This window comes from Ornithodoros turicata, chromosome 10, assembly GCF_037126465.1.
Source record: "Ornithodoros turicata isolate Travis chromosome 10, ASM3712646v1, whole genome shotgun sequence".
Classification (NCBI taxonomy): Eukaryota; Metazoa; Arthropoda; class Arachnida; order Ixodida; family Argasidae; genus Ornithodoros; species Ornithodoros turicata.
The window spans coordinates 10,492,646-10,512,131 of NC_088210.1; the positions used below are offsets into that span (position 1 = coordinate 10,492,646).

General features: G+C 43.3%; 1 protein-coding gene across 3 annotated transcripts in view; it reads left to right on the forward strand.

Moving 5' to 3' along the window:
* Positions 1 to 7,717: 7,717 nt before the first annotated feature.
* Positions 7,718 to 19,486, forward strand: part of LOC135370263 (autism susceptibility gene 2 protein-like) — a 215,622-nt gene continuing 203,853 nt past the window's right edge. For all 3 annotated transcript variants that reach the window (XM_064603971.1, XM_064603972.1, XM_064603973.1), the window contains exon 1: positions 7,718 to 8,171. In XM_064603971.1, the coding sequence (XP_064460041.1) occupies positions 7,938 to 8,171 (234 nt within the window). In that variant the 5' untranslated portion in view covers positions 7,718 to 7,937. The remainder of the gene's footprint in view (positions 8,172 to 19,486) is intronic.

Consider the following 19,486-nt stretch of genomic DNA (forward strand, 5'->3'; position numbering starts at 1 on the left):
CGATGTTTTTCGATTAAAACCGAATGAGGGAAAATTTAGCCGGCGTATGTTTTTAGATTAAAACTGAAACCGCGGAACCCTATGTATAATGCGCACCGCTAAAAACGGGCCGAATCTGAAAAAAGTTCCATGTATAACGCGCACCCGCAATGTTGCTACAATCTTCTGTACTGCCACCACTATACGCAATAAACCAAGGCGGTGTATAATATATGCATACGCTTTATTTGAAATATATTTAGTTTCGCGTCCCTTCTCAATAGTAACTCCAGCCTTCTGAAAGGAATTCGGGACTATTGACTGCTCAATAGCATCCTTAAGCAGCAGCATTAATTTTTATCAAGTCCAGCGTCCTTTCGCTGGCTTTGACAACTGACCCTTAAGAGATTTGTGAGAAACTCACAGCTCACCCTGGAAGAGGCTAGAATTTGTACGACTCCCACCAGAAAAGGAACTCTGTAGGAAAATATTCCCGCGTATAACGCGCAGGACCTCTTCAGAGCACATTTTTACTGTATAGCGCGCGCGTTATACACCGGAAAATACAGTAGTACTCAGGTAAGTACAGTACGAAGCACCACACTGCAAATGTACTTCAAGTAAAGTACGAAAAAACCAGGCAAGGTACGTCAACAAAGTACTCATCATGTACATGCATCACTTTGTGTCTCACTATACTTAGTACAGTCACGGTACTTCAATATTGAGGGGCCGTGGTATAGTGATGTTTTGATTTTTTACCGAAACTTCAGCAAGCATTTTCGGCAGTGGATATGATAGTGCTATGAATATCATCGGAACCAAATGGCATTATTCGCATTTACATGTATGCACAGGCAATCAGCTCAGGATTGTGTCAAGTAGCCCTGGGAAAATCCATAGAACAGCATGAAATAACTAGTTCTAATGACTCGTCAACATTCTCGAGCATGTCAACAATGCATTTTCTTCTAAAAAAAAAACTTTCAGGACACAGAAATTATGTTTTCGTATTTTCCAACTTTTTGTCCGGAGTCCCTGTTGGGTGCTTGAGTACTTTATAAGAAAGTTAATTAGATAAAGGTACTTTAAGAATACAGTAGAAAGTACACACTTTGAAATCGACTTAAAGTAAAGTACGAGTGGGCAGAAATGATCAAAAAGTAGCACTTGAATACTTAGTATTTCAAATACTCCCGCATCACTGTCCCCGATAATTCAAAGAATTTGAAAAATGTTCTACGCGCACGATTGCATAACGCCCCACCACACGCATGGAGGTGAAAATACCGGCGCTAATCTTCACAGAAACCATCCACTCTACATTGCCGTTAATGCCCTCTGTATTCAAAGCCCGTGTGTCAGCTGTGTGCACTTTTTATTACATCTCTCACGGACGCAATGTTTACGTGTATCGCAAGCCTCAAACAACGATCCGAGCGTGTTGGCGTCGTGCCGCGGCAGACGCCGGTCTCCTCGCCAAGCTGTCTCACGTGACCTTTCAACAGCGGCAGCCTTTGGAATCAGGGTCACAGACGTGTCGACAGCGTCCCATGCTTCGTGGAGGGATGGGGAATAATTCGATAATAAAGTGATGCATTACGCCTCGGTAACGAGTAATGATAATGCATTACACTTTGTGGAGGAGCAATGCGTAATGCCGTTACATCTTAGCCGGGTAATACGTAATGAAAATATTCATTATTTGGGTTGAAAGTTCAGGCATTGCCTGAAGTCAGTCAATGAAAATCCTGTTTTTTCACTGCCACTTTTGTCAACGACTATGTCACGGAGAGGGAACAATGAAATAACTAACTAACTAAAACTCCTTAAAACCAACTCTTCCTTCGCTGCAATTAATCTTACTTATATGATTGCTCATTAATATTAAACATACTGCTTTATAAGACTATAAAAAATAGTCACGTCTCTTTATAGTACGCGCTTCACCCACCGCACGGGACTACCACCATACGGGACTTCAGAGAAAATCTAACGCCAAAGGAACGTCATTACTGGATGAAAGTATATGACATTCGGAACGCATTACTGAGCATAAAAAAATAATGAGCAATCTAATGCATTACTTTACAAAGCTGTAATGAGCAATGGCAGTGCGTTAGAAAACAAAAATCCCGTGATCGTGATGGATGGACTTCAAGGAACGTACTACTATAGAAGGACTGCCGTACTTACAGTGAATTATTTGTTTCGTTTAATTAGTCATTAATCTTTTTCGATTGTAACTTACTCAATTATTTATTGTTTCATCGCCAGACGGCGTTTGAGCTTTCATTCCGGATTCATTGCACTGTGTGACAGTACTTCCAGCAGACTTAAAGGTATCTTGAGTACCGTACTCCAAGTACTGTATCTTAAATACTTTTGATGGTATCTTAGTATCTTACTGAGTACGCTTTGTGAAAGGTATTTGTACTGTAATTAAAATACTTTTTTCAGTGTTTAGTATACTCAGTACTCCAATTACTCTTTCATTTTTGTCGAGTATTCAGATGGGCATTCTGTTTTTTTTATCTTTCTTTTTATTTATTTATTTATTTTGCCGCACCAGACAACAGTTGACCTTTCCAGGCCGTTTCTAAGGAAGTCCACGCTGTTATCATTTAGCTTGAAACACACGTGTGTTTTTTTACCTTAAACTGGGTTCTCAGAAAACGTTTATCAAAGTAAGACAGGACGGTTGTCGGAAATTTGAAAAAAAGAAAAGAAAAACGAAATAAGGAGTATCTAAGGCGGTGTTTCTCAAACTGTTCCAGTACGTGACCCCTTTGAGAGTACCAAACCTACCATGACCCCTCCCCCCTTTATGAGCCTTCCGAAAATTTACTTTTTTTTAATGTCGCAAATACCTTTACATCGTAATGTATTTAAAAGACATTAACCGCAGGGACAGCATTCCAAAAATGCTTATTAATGTTTTTTTAGTAATGATTCATTTAATAATGTGTTTTAATGAGAAGGATGTATTTGCTTACTTGATACAAGCATATCAATACGTGGGTCTGTGTGGCTCAAGGCATATCGTATTGTCTGTTTGGAGCCTCCATGACCTCCAGAAAAAGACTCATGACCCATTGAGGGGGGGGGGGGGGGTCATGACCCGCAGTTTGATGCAGAAACACTGATCTAAGGGGTAACTTAAGTTACAAGTTAGTTAAAAACAAGATAGTACAAGTTAGTTTAAAAAAAAAACATTTCAGTTAAGGTACAGTGCTGGACAAAAGTTTACGTAACACGCTCCGGCACATTCCTTCCTCAGAGTGACAACCTAGCAGCGAATGGGAACGTACGGATTCACAGACATGTGCCTAGGTAACCCAGTCACGTGTTTGCAGGTCCGTAGGGTACCATTCGCTGCTAGTGTGTCACTCTGAGGAAGGAATGCACTTGAGCGTGTTCCGTAAACTTTTGTCCAGCACTATAGATACTGACTTTTAAAAGTGTTTGTAAGACATCAAGCGTGCTCCCCAAAGTAGATAGAGTATATTCAGCAGAGTATAGGGTCAGTAGAGGAGTGTTGGAAAAAATTGGGGAGGGGGTCATTATTATAGTTACGTCATTACAGCTTAACACATCATTACCAACATGTGTCTAAACCTGAAATCACAAACGCACCCCCTGTAGCGGGTACACAGGTGAAAAAGTTAGGGGGTGTCACTGAACATTTGGGAGGTGTTAGGGGGGTGTAGGGAGGTCTGGATAAATCACTGTGTAGGGTGTTTTCACATGACGTCATACGAACGCGTTTGCGCGTTTGAACACTTTTTCGGCGCAGCTTCCGAGAATATCTAGCATTTGCTCAAAAACGAAGCCTCGAATGGTGTTTTGAAATCCGGTCGCGTCCGTACTCTTCTTTTATCCCGAAGACATTTCGTCATTGTCGTTCTCACATTTTCTTTTGTGAAAGCTATGGTTGTCGCATTGAAAAATAGCGCAGTTTGTCATCTTTCAATGCCGCCAGCACGAAAAGTGACCACCAGTGGGTGGAGCTTACGAGCATGGCACGTCACCGCCACGTCACAATGTGACGTAGGTGAAAACTCCCTACACAAGTCTGCCGTTGGTTCAACCGATGATGATGATGATGATGATAGCTGCCGGCTCCACTCTTTACAGCGAGCGCGTGCAGCGGCACCCAGGTTCGACGATTTCGATGACAATCTGACAGTGATGAGACGCTGAGGGCGAACCTCAAACTTCATTCGCTAAAAAAAAAAAAAAAAAAAAAGAAAAAGAAAGAAAGAAAGAAACGGGTCCAGTTGGAATTTCTAGTCCAACATCAAGACCTATTGAGTCACTCAGTTCCAGTTGGACTGTCCAGTTGGTAACTAACTGGAAAGTACAATTCGTTTCCTGCGCTGCATCTGGACACTTAGCTTCACATAATGTTCAGTTGGTTCCCTTTCGGGATCCCACTAGGTCCATGCGGACCATTTGGTATAACCATTCGAATTTAGTTGGCTATAGCTATAGTATGTGACCAATTGGTAAGCCCGAGCTTGCCAGTTATTTGCCGTGGGAGGTCCAATGAGGCTTGCGCAGTGACGTCACGTTCGGTCACGTGACACAGAAAAACACATTGCCGCACAGGAGTCACAGAATGACGCCTGTGACGCATCTCCCCATATTTTCCTGAGTCACGTGACTCAAAGGCACTCAAAGGAAGGCTGCGCGTGACGTCATGTGCACGAACCTCATTGGTTTGGTTTAGTCCAAATGGGCGACAAAGACGCAACTGGAATTAAGCAATTGGTTTGAATGCGAAATTGTTCCATTGGACAAATTCCTTCTCTTTTCTTTTTTGTTTTTTTCATCTGCGAACCGTATTATCTTCGCGGAAGCTCAGGACAAGATCCGCGGAACCCCGGTTGAGGACCGCTCATCCAAAGTCATCCATATCGAGCGCCTGGACTGAACCACTAGGCTACACAGGTAGAGCGGCCATTTTCTTATGGACTATACACCTCCGGGAAAGTCTCCGATGCATAACGCGCATCGGTGGATAACGCGCGCGCTGCCTCTACACGCATAACTTTTTGCGATGCTTAATGCGCGCGTTATACGCTGGAAATTAAGGTAATTCCCATTTATTACGCGGCAAGACCAGCTCGGCTAAGCCACGTTACTAGAGAGAGGAAAAAAATTAAAGAATATAAACATAAAACACACAAATGCTTGTACGGGTTCTGAGATGTATCAGAACAACGGATGGAGCGACATCAATATTTCTTCGGATCAGTATTATTACTGTTTTAAAAATACGGATATTTTATCGAATATAACTAAATGTCGATAGATATAGGCAAGCAAACGAGCCGAGCCGAACTCCATCCAGGGGACAAGCACAACATGTAATTCAGGGAAAAAATATATATATAAAAAATAAAGAAACTAAAATAAATAAATAAAATATATATAAAAAAAACAATGAGTGCCTACAGGTAATTAAGAGTGTCCCGCATCACCACCTGGCTCTGCACTTATTGGCTTTTTCGTAGATTATATTTAGGGTTCCGCGTTTTCGTTTTTTTTTTTAATTTTTGGTGGATTCGGCGTATGTTTTTCGGTGTTCATTGATTTTCACGAAATCGGCGTTTTTAGACGTTTTTTTCTGACGTGTACATGGTTTACCCGGCAGTTATCGGTGAATAGAAATCGCAACGTAATTTCCGCACGACGGTCGTCCAACATGGCGTTGTTCGCTGCAGTGCCGAATTACGGCTAACGAAAAAATTAACGGATATTTTTCATAATCATCCTGTTTCTGTATGGTTTTTATGATCTGCATCAACAACTTGCTGAACATGTGCAGCAATTTATCTCTGTCATGTCCTGGAATGTCCTTCTGTATTCGGTGTTTTTCGATTAAAACCGAATGAAGGAAAATTTACCCGGCGTATGTTTTTTGATGTTGTTCGATTAAAGCCCAAGAACATGGAACCCTAATTATAGTGTTAAATGTTGATTTTTGTTTCTTCTTTCGCGCGCAGATATCGACATATATATCGATAAAGTATCGACGCTTGTAATCGATATTGCAATCGGCGACTGTCGATATTCTATTTCAGGCAACGTTATTTATCGATATTCAGAATCCCGATACTCTTGCACCTCCTACCCGAATACGTTCATTCACGCCCGACGCAGAGCTGCCCAAAGCTGTGAGGCAGTTTCGAAGCTACCTGGAGACATCCAAACTTGCCATTTTGCTGGCATTGCTACGGTGGGCCTCCGTATTCACTCGCCTCCCAATCTCACATCAATCGAGAGAGAGAGACAGAGAAGAGAAGGGGGAAGAAAGAGAGAAGGAGAAGAGAGAGGAGGAAAGGGCGCTATAACAAGAGTATCGCGGCTGCTGCGGAACACATGCATGCCCGCTCTGTTCGATTTTCCAGGCGCAAACTGGCGCAGAACATTTTCTCGTGGATCTTAGCATCGCCAGCCCTTTCTCATCCACTTGCTCTCTCTCGCTCTCTTTCTGCCTTTATGTGTCTTTCGAGTGGATTTCCCCTTGAGACGACGTCGAGAGGAACGCTGTTTGCAAGGAATCACGTGGCCCGGGCCGACTTCGTAGGCAATTGTTCCGTCATTTGTGTGAAAGCGTCCGGGCAAAAACCAAGCGAAACGAACAGACTAACATAGCCAGTGACGGGGTTCGAACCGGTTTCACAAAAAAGAATGCTCCTGCAGACAAACCCATCTCCCCCCCACCCCCCGCGGATTTCCAACCCTTCACCTGAAGTGAAAATCCCCGAAAAATCCCTGCAATCGACGCCATCGCACGACCACAGAGGGGGCGTTGCGAGGAGAGGTACATGTGCCGCCGCTAATACCCGGAACTCTTCCGCGATTCACCACGATTTTAGCCCGAGTGATTTAGTGGAAGCGGGGACCCGGTTACGGCAACCCGGTGATTGCCTCATGTGCTGTCCTGTGCACTACTCAGCCCCTTCTTGGCCCCGTTTCTTAAAGTTCTTTAAAGTTAAACTAATGTACGTCAATAATCTTACTTCAAACTTAGCCACGTGAACATTCCTACGAGAACTGAGAAGTTAAACAGAAAGTATATAGAGCAATACTTGCGTAAAGAGAACCGTTGCGAGAGCGAAATTTCTTGGCGAAAAATACCTACTGCATTGTTTCGCAATTCGACAATAGTCTTCACAACAGGCAATAATTAAAGTATGCAACATTTATGATGCAATTATGCGCGCGAAAAGACCTTTCGTCGCACTCTACGTGGAATACGTTTGGAAGGAATACGTTTTCTACAACTCATCAACTCACGTCATCGGGAATTTTGTGCTTCCTTTCTGTACACCTTCGAGATAAAAAGAGCGAAAAACAAGAGGAACATATTTGTCGAGAACATCTTATAAAATGGGATTACATCTCGCAACAGCCCGCGGAGCGAAACGACGCTGCTTCTCTCTTCAAGTTGCTCTGATATATTCAAATTTGCGGGTTGTTCGTTCTCAAGCTTCTGCTCCTTTTCTTACCTCCCTTTCATCAGTCGCTCGTAAATTACTTTTCACATAACCCAGCAGACGACCCTTCGGAACGTAAAGTAGCTATTTCATTTCATCTTACCTTAAAGAAAACGTGTCGGTAACTGCACTTACAGCGATAGAAAAAGAATAAACAAGAAAACGGGCGACCAGCAAAAGAACAGAGCGCGCCCTCTTTCTTGTGTCGTCCGTGTCGCGGAGTGAGTTCCGCTGCCGCATCACCGCAGTCGACGGTCTCCTCCGCCATTCCAAGCGAACAATCGGGTTTCGTGTCGAGTGGTCGGCATTACCGGTAAATTATCAAGGTTGGAGCGCGTTTCTTGGATTTTGTGCCGTACGTGGATAAAGGATCATCCCTGGATTAACCTGTGAATGTGGTACCGAATGGGATTACACAAGCGCGGGTGAGAGGTTCGCCGCGTTGTCGCCATGGATGGCGAAGCCAAAATGCGAGGCCCCCGTTCACGGCGCCGAGAGCGGGCAGCCAGGATGCAAAAGCAGGCATTGCGCTGCCAAAGTGGTGACGACGGCGATGAATCTCCAGGTCGGGCGAAACCTCAGAGGCCTCCAAATAGGAAGAAAAGGAATAAAGAGCCCATCTTCGAAGAGGACGTGATCGACGGATTTGCAATTCTCAGCTTTCGGACGTACGACGATTTGGAGGTAAGTAGGCCTAACTGCTCTGTGCTCGTCAGCGAGTGTGTTGTCATGCTCAAAGTTTCGACGCTGTGTCTGTGGAAACCACGCCGATATGCGATTATTCGTCGTGCGAGACATCAACGATGGATATGGCGTAACGAGGATAGCGTGTGACATTGTGCCGTGTTGAGAGGGTGCACCCTCAAGCAGCTGTTTTGGATGCACGAAGAGTGACTGCTCGGACCCAAGAGAACGGCTTCTCTGTCCTCTTAGGCCTAACATATTGCTTTCTGAACATTCTAGCGAAGTGATGTTCGTGTGTATGTTTTCCTGCACCTGTCAAACCATCACGAAGCAGGACCCGAGTAAAGTGCAACCGTTGTGCGTTTCACGGATAACCATTACGACCGAGTTCATGAAGCTCCGTTGTTTTGAACTGCAAATCAAGTAGTGATGAGCAGGTGATCCGGTTCTAAGCTCTTTTTTTTATGCCTCCGCAGATCACTTTATCGGGCAATAGATAGATGGTATGCAATCGCTTACGCATTGTGACGCATTCTAGTTGCAACGCAGGAAATACGGAAGTTGAATTATGGCACGTAAGGAGGTTCATCTCTGTGAGCTTACACTGGTATATACACGCAGCGCGGCGGTTCCCAAAAGACCGTTGCTTTCAGTGTTCTTGTAAATTATTCGTAAAACCTTCCTCGTGCCTACCGCATGCGGACAGTATCGCAGCGCCTTTGTTTACGTCTTCCACCGTGGCATTCATATTGAGTAAATATGCAATTGAATGTTTACCGAACGTGGAGAGGCCTGTATGCCGTTTTGGACAGCTATTTAAGCCAAGATTATCTCGCTTCCCATGCCGGGAGTGGGTAAATGACTTCACTGTGTGAGGCTCTCTTACAGCTAGAGTACTGGAGTTGGAAAGGCGAGTAGTGGTAAGAATCTAGGGCGATGGCGGACGCGTGCCAAAGGGGTCGATCTTCAAGCGCATCGCAGCGGATCGCGGAGCTTGCAATCGTGTTCCATTTCATTGCCTTCTTCTGTGCCTCCGGGTGCAACGCTCAATCACTGCTGATGGACTCTTAAGGGCGTCTTATCAGTAAGGATTGACGGTGTTATAAATACGAGATAAATTTTGCGCAGTACTTGCACAAAAACGAACAGTATCTCTAGTGGGCGTGAAGTACGAAGCGTTTCAAGAACATTGCGGAAAGAACAGGTCGCACGACCCAGTCGGAGGAAACTTGTCGACCAGTTCAAGGTGCGATATACCGCACGTGATATTGTATCGAGACGAGTTGCACACATTTCGCATTAAAGATAGTGTGCCCCATTGTGAATCGGGAAAAAAAGAAAAGGCACCCGTCGTTGACGTAATCTACCAAAGGATGACATTGTAGGCACTTAACAAGTGATTTTCGGTCCGTGTAGCTGTATGTGTTATCCGGCAGGCAGGGTTATCGTTAGCGCCGTCGGTATTGTGACTGCCCGTAGATAAGACTTTCTGAGACTTTCGTAGATAAGACTTGAGTGCTCTTCATTTTCGACAGTTTCAGGGAAGTTGTTTCCCCCTCTTGTGTGAACCCAGCCATTGTAGGAGCTAGTAGGAAAGGAAACGCAACTTTGTTCGTAACGCGTAGCAGACGAGATCTGCATATCTGCTGTCGTCTGCTTCCCTCTTTGGTTTGCATTGTCCTAGACTTTTCTAGATTCGTGTAAATCGTGATGCAATGCTATGCGTCCGTCGAGTAATAGTGAATCGACGCCAGATATATGTGTATATATGTAAGCACTTGATACACGAACACTGAGGGCTCGGTGCACTGCGCAAAATATTCAAAGTTCCCCCCATTTGTTGTACAAGTGTAATATATCCGAAGTCATATCAGGAAGGGGTTGAATTGCTGAGGACATTTTTGTAGACTTCCGTCGTGTTTATTTTTAGTGTCCATAATCCCAGCGCATGTCAGAGTCATTCTACAACGATTTTAGTTGCATCGTTCTTTACGTTTCGCATTTTCTTCCTGGAAACGCATTCCCGCTTCCTGCTCCCCCGTTTTCTGGAGCGCGAGTTTTAGCGAATGCACGACATCGCGGTCTATGAGGTCGCCTCCTGTCTTTTATATTTTTCCTTTCGCCGTCTGCGATGGCTTTAAACAGGCTCTCAGACGGCTGGGTGATTGACATGTTTTCCCTCGCGTATCTGCACGAGGCCAATTGAAAGCTTAAAAGTGGACATTGAACCTGCTTGTGCAAAGGAGCGTAATTAGCGGCCTCCTTACGAACTACGCTGACGCCATCGCAAACAGCGATATCGCGGCATGCGTTTGGGTACCCTTCTAAAAGTCTCATATGTTGTGGCTCGGTGAAGGTGCAGCTCATACGGAACGATACATCAAAAATATTCATTATTAAGTTTAAGACCATGCATTATATCTTATCGGCAATAATCCTGATGAAATGTAAAGGGCTTTGCGTGTTACCGTTGTGGACGTAAACCTTTGGAACTGTCTTGTGATGACTGCAGGAACGTGAAGACAAAACTCTGAACAGTCTATATTGGTGTGGAGAAGCTTGTGGAGAAGCATGAATTTTTGTGTGAGGCGCCATTGGAATCAAGTGAGCATGTGGAATTTTTTTAGAATGTAATCATTACTGTAGAATGAAGCTGAACCAATGTATCGATCATGTAGAACACGTACAAACCTCAGAACATCAGTTTATCTCTACGTACAAAATGTTGCTGCAGACTTTCAAGTCAGGAAGAATTGGTGAGATTGCAAGCATTCCACGCGATGAAAGCAATTTCAAGTTTTGGCAGTTCGACAGCATTGATTGTACAGGTATGAGAGAGTATTAATGGAGGTGAACATTGTAGTCAGGCACGCAAATTTACCTCACATACGAAAAGTACCGTTGAAAACGTGAGAGCTATGTGCTGCAAACATTAGCTCAGAATCACTAAGGAGACTAAGGTCTCTAACGACATTGTCACATCGAAGAAAGGGAGTTGCTAGTTTATCGTCATACAATAATGCATCAGACCCTTTCATGAAAGAAATGATTGTAGTCACAGACAGATTTGAACTAAGTAGATTGTTTGTACAATATGGGAATACAGCAGAGATATCTTTCTCCAATAAGTCACAATCGCTCTATGAAGTTATGAGAGGTAAAGCTTCAGATCGTTGGTCTGTCGAATGAACTATGTATGTTTAACGCTAGAACATGTGTCATTGAGAAATAGCTTAAAACGCAGAAGGCTTAACACTGACCCCTGGAGGGCGGTGGATGTTGACAGGATAAAACATAGTCCAAAAAAACTAGCAGGTTTTTGTTCCGAATTGATGACTCAATTGCCAGACAGGACAAAAACCGGAAGGTATTGATGCAACGGAAACAGTGTGAAAATAACAGAAAAGAAAAAATGCACAAGGACGGCGAAGTAGACAGGACAGGCGCTAGGTGGTAGCGCCTGTCCTGTCTACTTCTCCGCCCTATGTTTTTGGAGCTCTGTTTTCGTTGTGTTAGACATTCACCAACTCACCCAATTTCTTAAGCGTCATGGAAGGTACTAACTGTGACGTCATTGCAGCAACATTGTCTACGAAATTCAACTACAGATGGTTGGCTGAGAATTTAAAAATTACTCCACAGTGACCGTTTGCAATATAGGAAAGCATGTGATAACGTTTTAGTAGATTGAGTTTAGATCAAGACAGTCAGTTTATGCTTTTTGTCTCGGATGTTTCTGCAACTCCTCTCACAGTGTCACGCATTCAAGTTTGTGTAACGGACACTCTTTTCTTTGTGTATTGGAATTGAGCTGTACTGCTTCTTTAAATCCCATTTTGCCAACTCTCAAAACGTCCTTCACATTTGTTACCGGTCATTCACACATATGGAGCATGCTGCTGTTGTTTTTAATTGGTGGTTGATTATACGGTTCGAATAATCTAGTGGTCATTGTGAGCTTCTCATCATGTGACCAGTGAAACATCTTTTGTACCAGACAAGATGACCACTTTGTAGAAACGTGGATCTCTGTATAAGACCTGCTAAATATTTCGTGAAAATATCCCATCTGGATCTCCGCAGAAAAACAGCCGAACATGTGGCGGATATACGGCTTAACGGTCAGCTATTCAATATTCATTTTCTTTACACACTGTCAGTCTGTAATGCGGCCAACACAAGAGATGGATAGGTGGAAAGAAAGCATACATGAAAAGCAAACCGATACATATGTGCAGCATATGGCAACGTGTCAAGCCACCACTCAAGTTCAATGACTTCCATTCAATGGGTTCCACCTGACAATAGTCTCAGGAGAGGGGTGCTTCTAACAGAATGCTCGTAACAGCCCGACCTTTTTCTAGTGGTCACGCTGACCAAGTGACTATCCCGGAAGTATATTTGTCAGTGTTGATGTTTACAAACCAGAACTAATATTGTACCAGGGTTAAGTGCGTTTAGCTTTCTGATAGTATGCGAAGTAGCTCATCTTAGCACAATGTGAAAGGATAAAGTGTGTTGTAAGTGTGAATTTTTTCTATTTCCTCTCTCAGTTTGACTGCAAGGGGATGGGGGGGGGGGTCCCATATATCCGCTACATATATCCGCTACATATTCTACGCATGTGTATAGGACAAGACTTAGGGGCAATTAATCTAATATGCTCGGTGGCTAGCATGATAATAAAGGATGTGCCGTTCGTAAACACCTCTGTGCTTCCGATTATGTGAGTACTGTCAGATACGTTGATCGATATTAGGGGGCAAAACCAGTTTGCTGCTGAATTTTTGTGTGGCTTTAGTGTAATAAGTATCGCATTTACGATTTTTTATTTCCGACTGTCTTGCATGTAGTATAAACCCAATATGGGCAACTTACTGCTGCTCACTGGTTCCTTTTTTGGGCTTTTTTTTTATTATTACAACGTGAGAAATACAAAATTATGGATCACTGATTCGGGTTTCTTTGTCATACTTGTACTTGTTGCTCCATTCTAAGGAAAAATAAGGACAAAACACTGCACTAAAAATACGGGATAGAACACAGTAACAAAAGAAATTTAACTCTGGTGCAGAAACTGCGGATACCGCAAAGCGAATTGTGTAGTAATGCGTAATTTGGACTTCCATGCAGTGGTGGTTCTAGTACATGAAAACAGGAAAAAAAGAGTAAAAGCAATGCGCCATAGGAGAGCGACTTTATGGTCATGTACTATTTACCCTGTTACTAGTAAGAGGAGTCTTACTGGTGGTGTGGAGGACACTTTCACAAAAGGAATACACAACGGACATAGGTTCATACAAATTTAAAAAAGTTGTTTTTGAGTGATTGTAAGGCAAATGGCAGGAATGCGTATCCCTTGTTGTTTGTTACATGAGGGATAGTTATATTTTTTGTTATCATTAATCGTTATCGTTCTTTGCACGTTCACGCCTGATGTGGCATGCTGTATGCCTCTGTCACGTGAACTAATTCAGTGTCACCTTCACCGAGTGACACTTGTACACAGTGTCGTTTTTGCGCTGCCAGATGGCATCATTTAGTGGCGCTCGGCAGAAAGTGCACTAGCAATTTATACCGTAGCCGGACGGCAAACCTAAGGCCAGCGAACAGGTGAAGTGACCGCCGTTACGCTAACGGCCTTAGGTTTGCCGTCTGACTAGGCCGTTAGTGAGTTTCCCAAACTCACTTCACTTCTCTGCGGCGGACCGAGTGCATAGCCTCGACGACAGGCTTCGAGGTACGGGTGAAAATATAAAAATATAGAGAAAAAGTGACGGGCCCCTGCAACCACAATATTTTGGGAACAAGTATTTTGAGCAGCGTGTTTATTTGGTTTCAGTACGGTGTGACGTTGTGCCGAAAAAACACGTCATTACTCTCGTTAACAGCCTGCGTAAAATTCGCCGTCTCTGCGGTCTTGCGGCACCCATTTATGTTCTGGCACACGTTTGAGGACAATTCGTTTCATGATGGGAGAAGATTTGCCGATATTTCTATATCAAAGCAAAACGTCCTCAGGAAGGTTATTATTCGCATGCCTAAAAGCTTTGCCGCCATTCATTATCTATCGTGATTTTCATCATCGTTTGTGATGCTTACTTAAAGGAGTACAGAGGGCCATCCAAAAAAACATTTCAGATTAAGACGTCTGTTGAAGGCGTGTATGTCATTGTGGAGAATAGAGGGAAAGGTTTTGATGTGTGCAATTTGTTTCCCAGAAAAAAAAAAAGAAACTCGCATAAACGTGGCTCAGCGCATTCACCCTTAACTCGCCACTCCGGGTGTAACGAGGAGAGGAAGGTACGATGCCACGTCACCGATGACGTTACAGGGGCAACTCGTTCTGGTTTACTGGTCAGTAGGGGTCAGCGCCCTGTCCCTTTTCCACTGTAAGCTAGTTTTGCCAGTCCTCCCGGAGAACTGGGGATAGAAGGGGCGGCAGAATCATGACTGAGCCAGGAGTAATGTTTTTTTCAGAACCCCGAACAGCCAAGTAGCAGACGACAGCGGAGTAGCAGACAACATTTCTCTGAACCAATCAGCGAGCGTGATCCTTGTAGCGTCAGCGCGAGGTCCCAGGCAGATCACAAGCTGGTACTGCTCTTCACCGCCGTTGCGCACGGTCGCTTTTTGCTGCGTACTTTAAATTCAATTTCTGCGACAGTTCTGACTCTGTGGTGTGAATTACTTCTCATGCTGCATCTTACTGGCCTACTTAACAGTTTTATAGCAAGAAAACAGGGTGTTAAAAATGACTTCTGTGCTACTTTAAACTGTGTAGCAAGCACGTAGTGAAAGTGATGTTCGCTTGAGAGGAGTGCACTTGACAAAAATGACACTAAATTAGCCCACGTGACAGGAGAATAACAGGCATACCCTGGCGCAGTGACTTTCCAGACAAGTCTGTGCGTGATTAGGAAGGCTTCCTCTTCCTGGCTACGTGTATTTGGCCCCGCTGCACGCAGGGGCTCATTGCAGCAGCCAAGGCATGCTCCTGCTAACTGGGCACACCTAAAATATGCTTTCAAAGCACATATGGGTTGCATAATCTGTTTGAAAAAAAATTGCAGTGATCGAAGCCGCCGTTTGAGTCTTGCCTGCAAGCACACGCTATCTGGAGGACATCGATGTATCGTGCACGTAGCAATTATAGCGTCAACCCTGATATGCAACATGTTATTATCTCAAGTTTAATCAGTGATAATTTTTGATCAGGTGCGGACGGAGTGACAACAAAGGGACGGGGAAAGAGAAGGATGTTCCGCCAAATGTTCTTGTCAGCAGTCGCAACTTTGGAAGTTGATTTTTTAAAATAAAAGAGAAAAAAAAAGTTCAAAGATATGTCGCAACAAAAAATCTGGAGACACACGGAGATACTTTTACGAAGAGAGATGCAAAGTTATCCAAAGTTATACTACTGCGATTTCTGGGGATTAATGAACAGAATTTATGGCAATTTAGTGATCACTTAATATTGCTAAACGTGTCAAATATTACTTTCGCGTTGGTATTTCGAGAACATATAAGAATCGAGAACAAAAGATGCTGTGAAATTTTTAAAAACTTTTTCACTAGATTCATACGAAGGAGATATGGCAATCAAGTTTGTGCCAGTTTCGATTCCATGCTACTACGCAACATTGTAAGTTACGAACAGTAATACGACACATATTATAGCGTGACAGATAACAGGAATTGTGTGTCCCGGTCGGATGTTTGTGTGTGAGGGTGTGGCTTCGCCCAGCTGTGGCTTCTAGTGAGCAGGTGGTAGTTCACCAGCTGGAGCAAAAACACTGCTGCAGGAGTACGTGTGCAGCAGCACGTATCATTCTGCATTTGTTAACTAATTATCAATCGACCAGCGATGAGCATCGGGTACTTTACCCATTAAGCAGCGTTTCAAAGCGTTTTTTGAAACAGTTGGAACCATAGCTTGAGAACTAGTTACGAGTTAAGTTACCGCGTGAAAAATGTAACTAAGTTGATAACGAAGTTCTTCAGCCTGAAACGTAACTCGCGGTTACTGAGTTACTTCCAAGTGACTTCGGACACAAAATGGCGCTACACAGGTGCAGCCCGCGTGAACAGCTGAGTCTGACCTTGAGTTGCCTGCGGGGGAGTGCAACACGCTTAGATCGTTTTCGTTTATGTCCAACAGTTCAAACGCTTTGCATCTTACTCCCTGTGGGCGCACAATTGTTCAGCTTCATTTCAGTGGCATCAGTTCTTCCATCCTGAATGGAATACTGTTATTGATTGCATATCATGTTCTGTGGCATAAAATGCCATGAAAGAACCGGAGAGAAAGCGAGAAACTAAGTGGACGTGAGTGAAAAGCGAATTAAAAGTAACTTGGCACTTCGCCTAAGTTACTTTGGAAAAGTTACCTGTAAAAAGAAACGAGTTCCTCCGAAAGCTACCACGGCGCAAAAGTACCGAGTTAAGTTACAAGTTACCAAAAAACGGAACTTAGTTACGGTAACAAGTTACCTTGACCTCTGGTTGTAACCACTTTCATATCTGGATCTGGGGGGGAATGTGTTTATTATGAGAGGGGGAAGATAAGCCATATGAACAGTCATCCGGCTGCTCCTAAAGGGAACCAAGGGCGAAAGAAATGAAACGCCGTGAATCAATTAGTGCACAACCATGTTAGAATAAATCACTGCTCACAGATTGCCGATAAGCTTCGTGTCAACCAGGAAGTTCAGTAGCACCGTTTTGACGCCACCGACTGCGTTGTTGTGTAAAGGCTGGGTAAGATTGGCTGGGGAAAAGGTCGTTACATCCCTCAGGGCGAGCCAGGCGATGCTGGAGTGTGTCACGCTGGGTCTTGTATCTCTTGACAGTTTACAAGGTGCGCCTCGCTCTGAAGCGATCAGCAACCAGGTCTCGCTGGAGTGCAGTTGCGTTGCCCTGGCCGTTCATTGTCGAGGTTTAGAGCGTGTCGTAATTATAAGGACCCGTTGACCGTCGTAGCAAAAGCACAGTTGTACGTAACGCGTTACTAGTAATTGCGTTACTAGTAATCAGTTACTTTTTTCAGTAATTTTTTAACGTAATCAATTAATTTTGTGGGCAAGTAATTTTCCAAGTAATCTGGTTACAATTTTCGGTAATCAATTACTGAGTAATCAATTACTTTTTTAACGTTCTGTCATTTATGGCAACCCTTTTAGCAAACCAATCTGTTCTTCTATTCCACAACGAGTTCGACTGAAGCAATGACGCAGAGGTCACTGTGACGGCAGTCTCTAGTCCACACGTGTTCCATGCACACCACAGTAATCCCAAGCAGCACAATGTACTGAAAGTTGAGTGCAATAGGGGTGGGCGGTATGTGTCTTACCAAGGGTCTGTTCAAGATTTTCCACCTCCCCGTCCACCCCTATTGCGCTCGACTTTCAGTACATTGTGCTGCTTGGGATATGATAATCCCTTACAACCGCGACATAATTGGAGCAGCAGTAAAATAGGTGACTGTATTGATAAATTGTGCGGGCTGAACATAACAATAGTAACAAAATCAAGCGGATGTTTCGATGTTGTTTTAAATGTGTATATAAATCTGTAATAAACGCGTGTATGTGTTTTGTATGTTGCTTTCAAATGTATTTGTGAAATTCACTTATCATGTATGTTGGTGTCTCATACTAGAATTTGCAACAAGAGCTGCATGGTTCATTCACTGCAGGCATGTTGGCTTTGCTATTGCCCACGATTTAAAAGCAACGGGAAAAGTAGCTCGTTACATTTTTAATGGGTAACATATTACATTTTGGATGAAGTAATTTGTAACGGTAAAGAATTCCTTTTCGCGCAGTAGTAACAGTAATTGTAATCAATTACTTTTTTCGAGTAACGTGTACAACTCCGAGCAAAAGCCACCATTGACAAAGGTCGGCAACATCAGAAACAGCGTTTTTTTAGACTGTTTGCTGGATATTTTTGAAGCCCAAAGGGATAAGCGTTCATCTCACCCAACGAATGCGTCCTGCCGTGACGGAAGCAATCGAAACAGACAAATTGTACACGTAATTAACTACCACTGCTTGCCAGGTGACAGCGAGCTATGTTATTAAACTACAACACCTTTATGATGAATGGGGAGTTTCATTGCCACAGGCGATACTCTTACCCCATTCATGGAGGTGGTGTGGGGAATGAAATACTGAGCGCCTCCGCAATAAGTATCGGAGTCCGGTTGTGATTATTTTACTCGAGGATCGTATGTACGTTGTATGTATTTATTTATTTATTTATTTATTAGTTTCACGTGCCCGCCAACAGCGTGAGCCTACATAGAGGTGCACGGAAAGAACCAGCAAAGAAGGTGCAAAGACCAACTTACAAAACGATAAAAAGTTACAAAGAGGATAAAAATAAAGTAAAATTAGCAAAAATGTCCACACTATTGTTCTCAATGTCATTAAAGCAACACTGCATGCGCGCCAAAGGAGAAGACGGGTGACAAAAACGTGGATAAAAAGTACGATGAACTCTACAATGTCTAGATGGCGCATGAAAATCGACACTGGCTAACAATAAAGGAGAATCTATTTTACCATGCACGACAATTGAACAAGAAAGTCATATCCCGAATATAACGACGTTGCTTCAGTGATGTCATCTTAAGCTTCGCAAGGAGGTGATTGTATTCATAAAACCATTTTCTTTGTGAATACCTATCGTAAATAATTCGCACAAACTTCTTTTGCACATTTTCGATGCGATTGTATGTATGTATTTTTTTTCTTAGCTAGCGTAATTTTTCGAGCCTTTCCGTAAATGTTGGAAAGAGTGTTTATGAGCGTTCACTAATCACTAAGCAATATTTGCTTGAGTCAAAGCATAAATATTAGTTCTTGCTCAGCCTTTTGCGCTTTGTAGACATGAACTAGACGTACTCTGCGACGGAAGTTGCGCATAACAATGGGACCTTGTGGTGAGCAGCTGTCGGACGCGCCATTCAGATGTTGTAATGCCATACGTTACCTCGAAATGACTCGCGTTAACCAGTATTCATTTATTTGTTCATTCAAGGGAGTCTTAGGGAGGATGCACAGACATACATGCGTGGCATTAACCTGCGAGTAGAGGCAGAGAAATATTAGAATTTTAAATATGATATCTATGAGATCTTTTATTTGAGCCCCAGAAACTTTTCTGTAGCGCTTAGATGAGGAGAAAAAAACTGTTTCCTGCTTCGTTTGTTTTTTTTGATCACTTGCAAAATATGCCTCACACAAAAATTCTGATGTCATTAAGTGCTAGAAAAATATATCTACAATCAGTGCATCCAACAACCACGT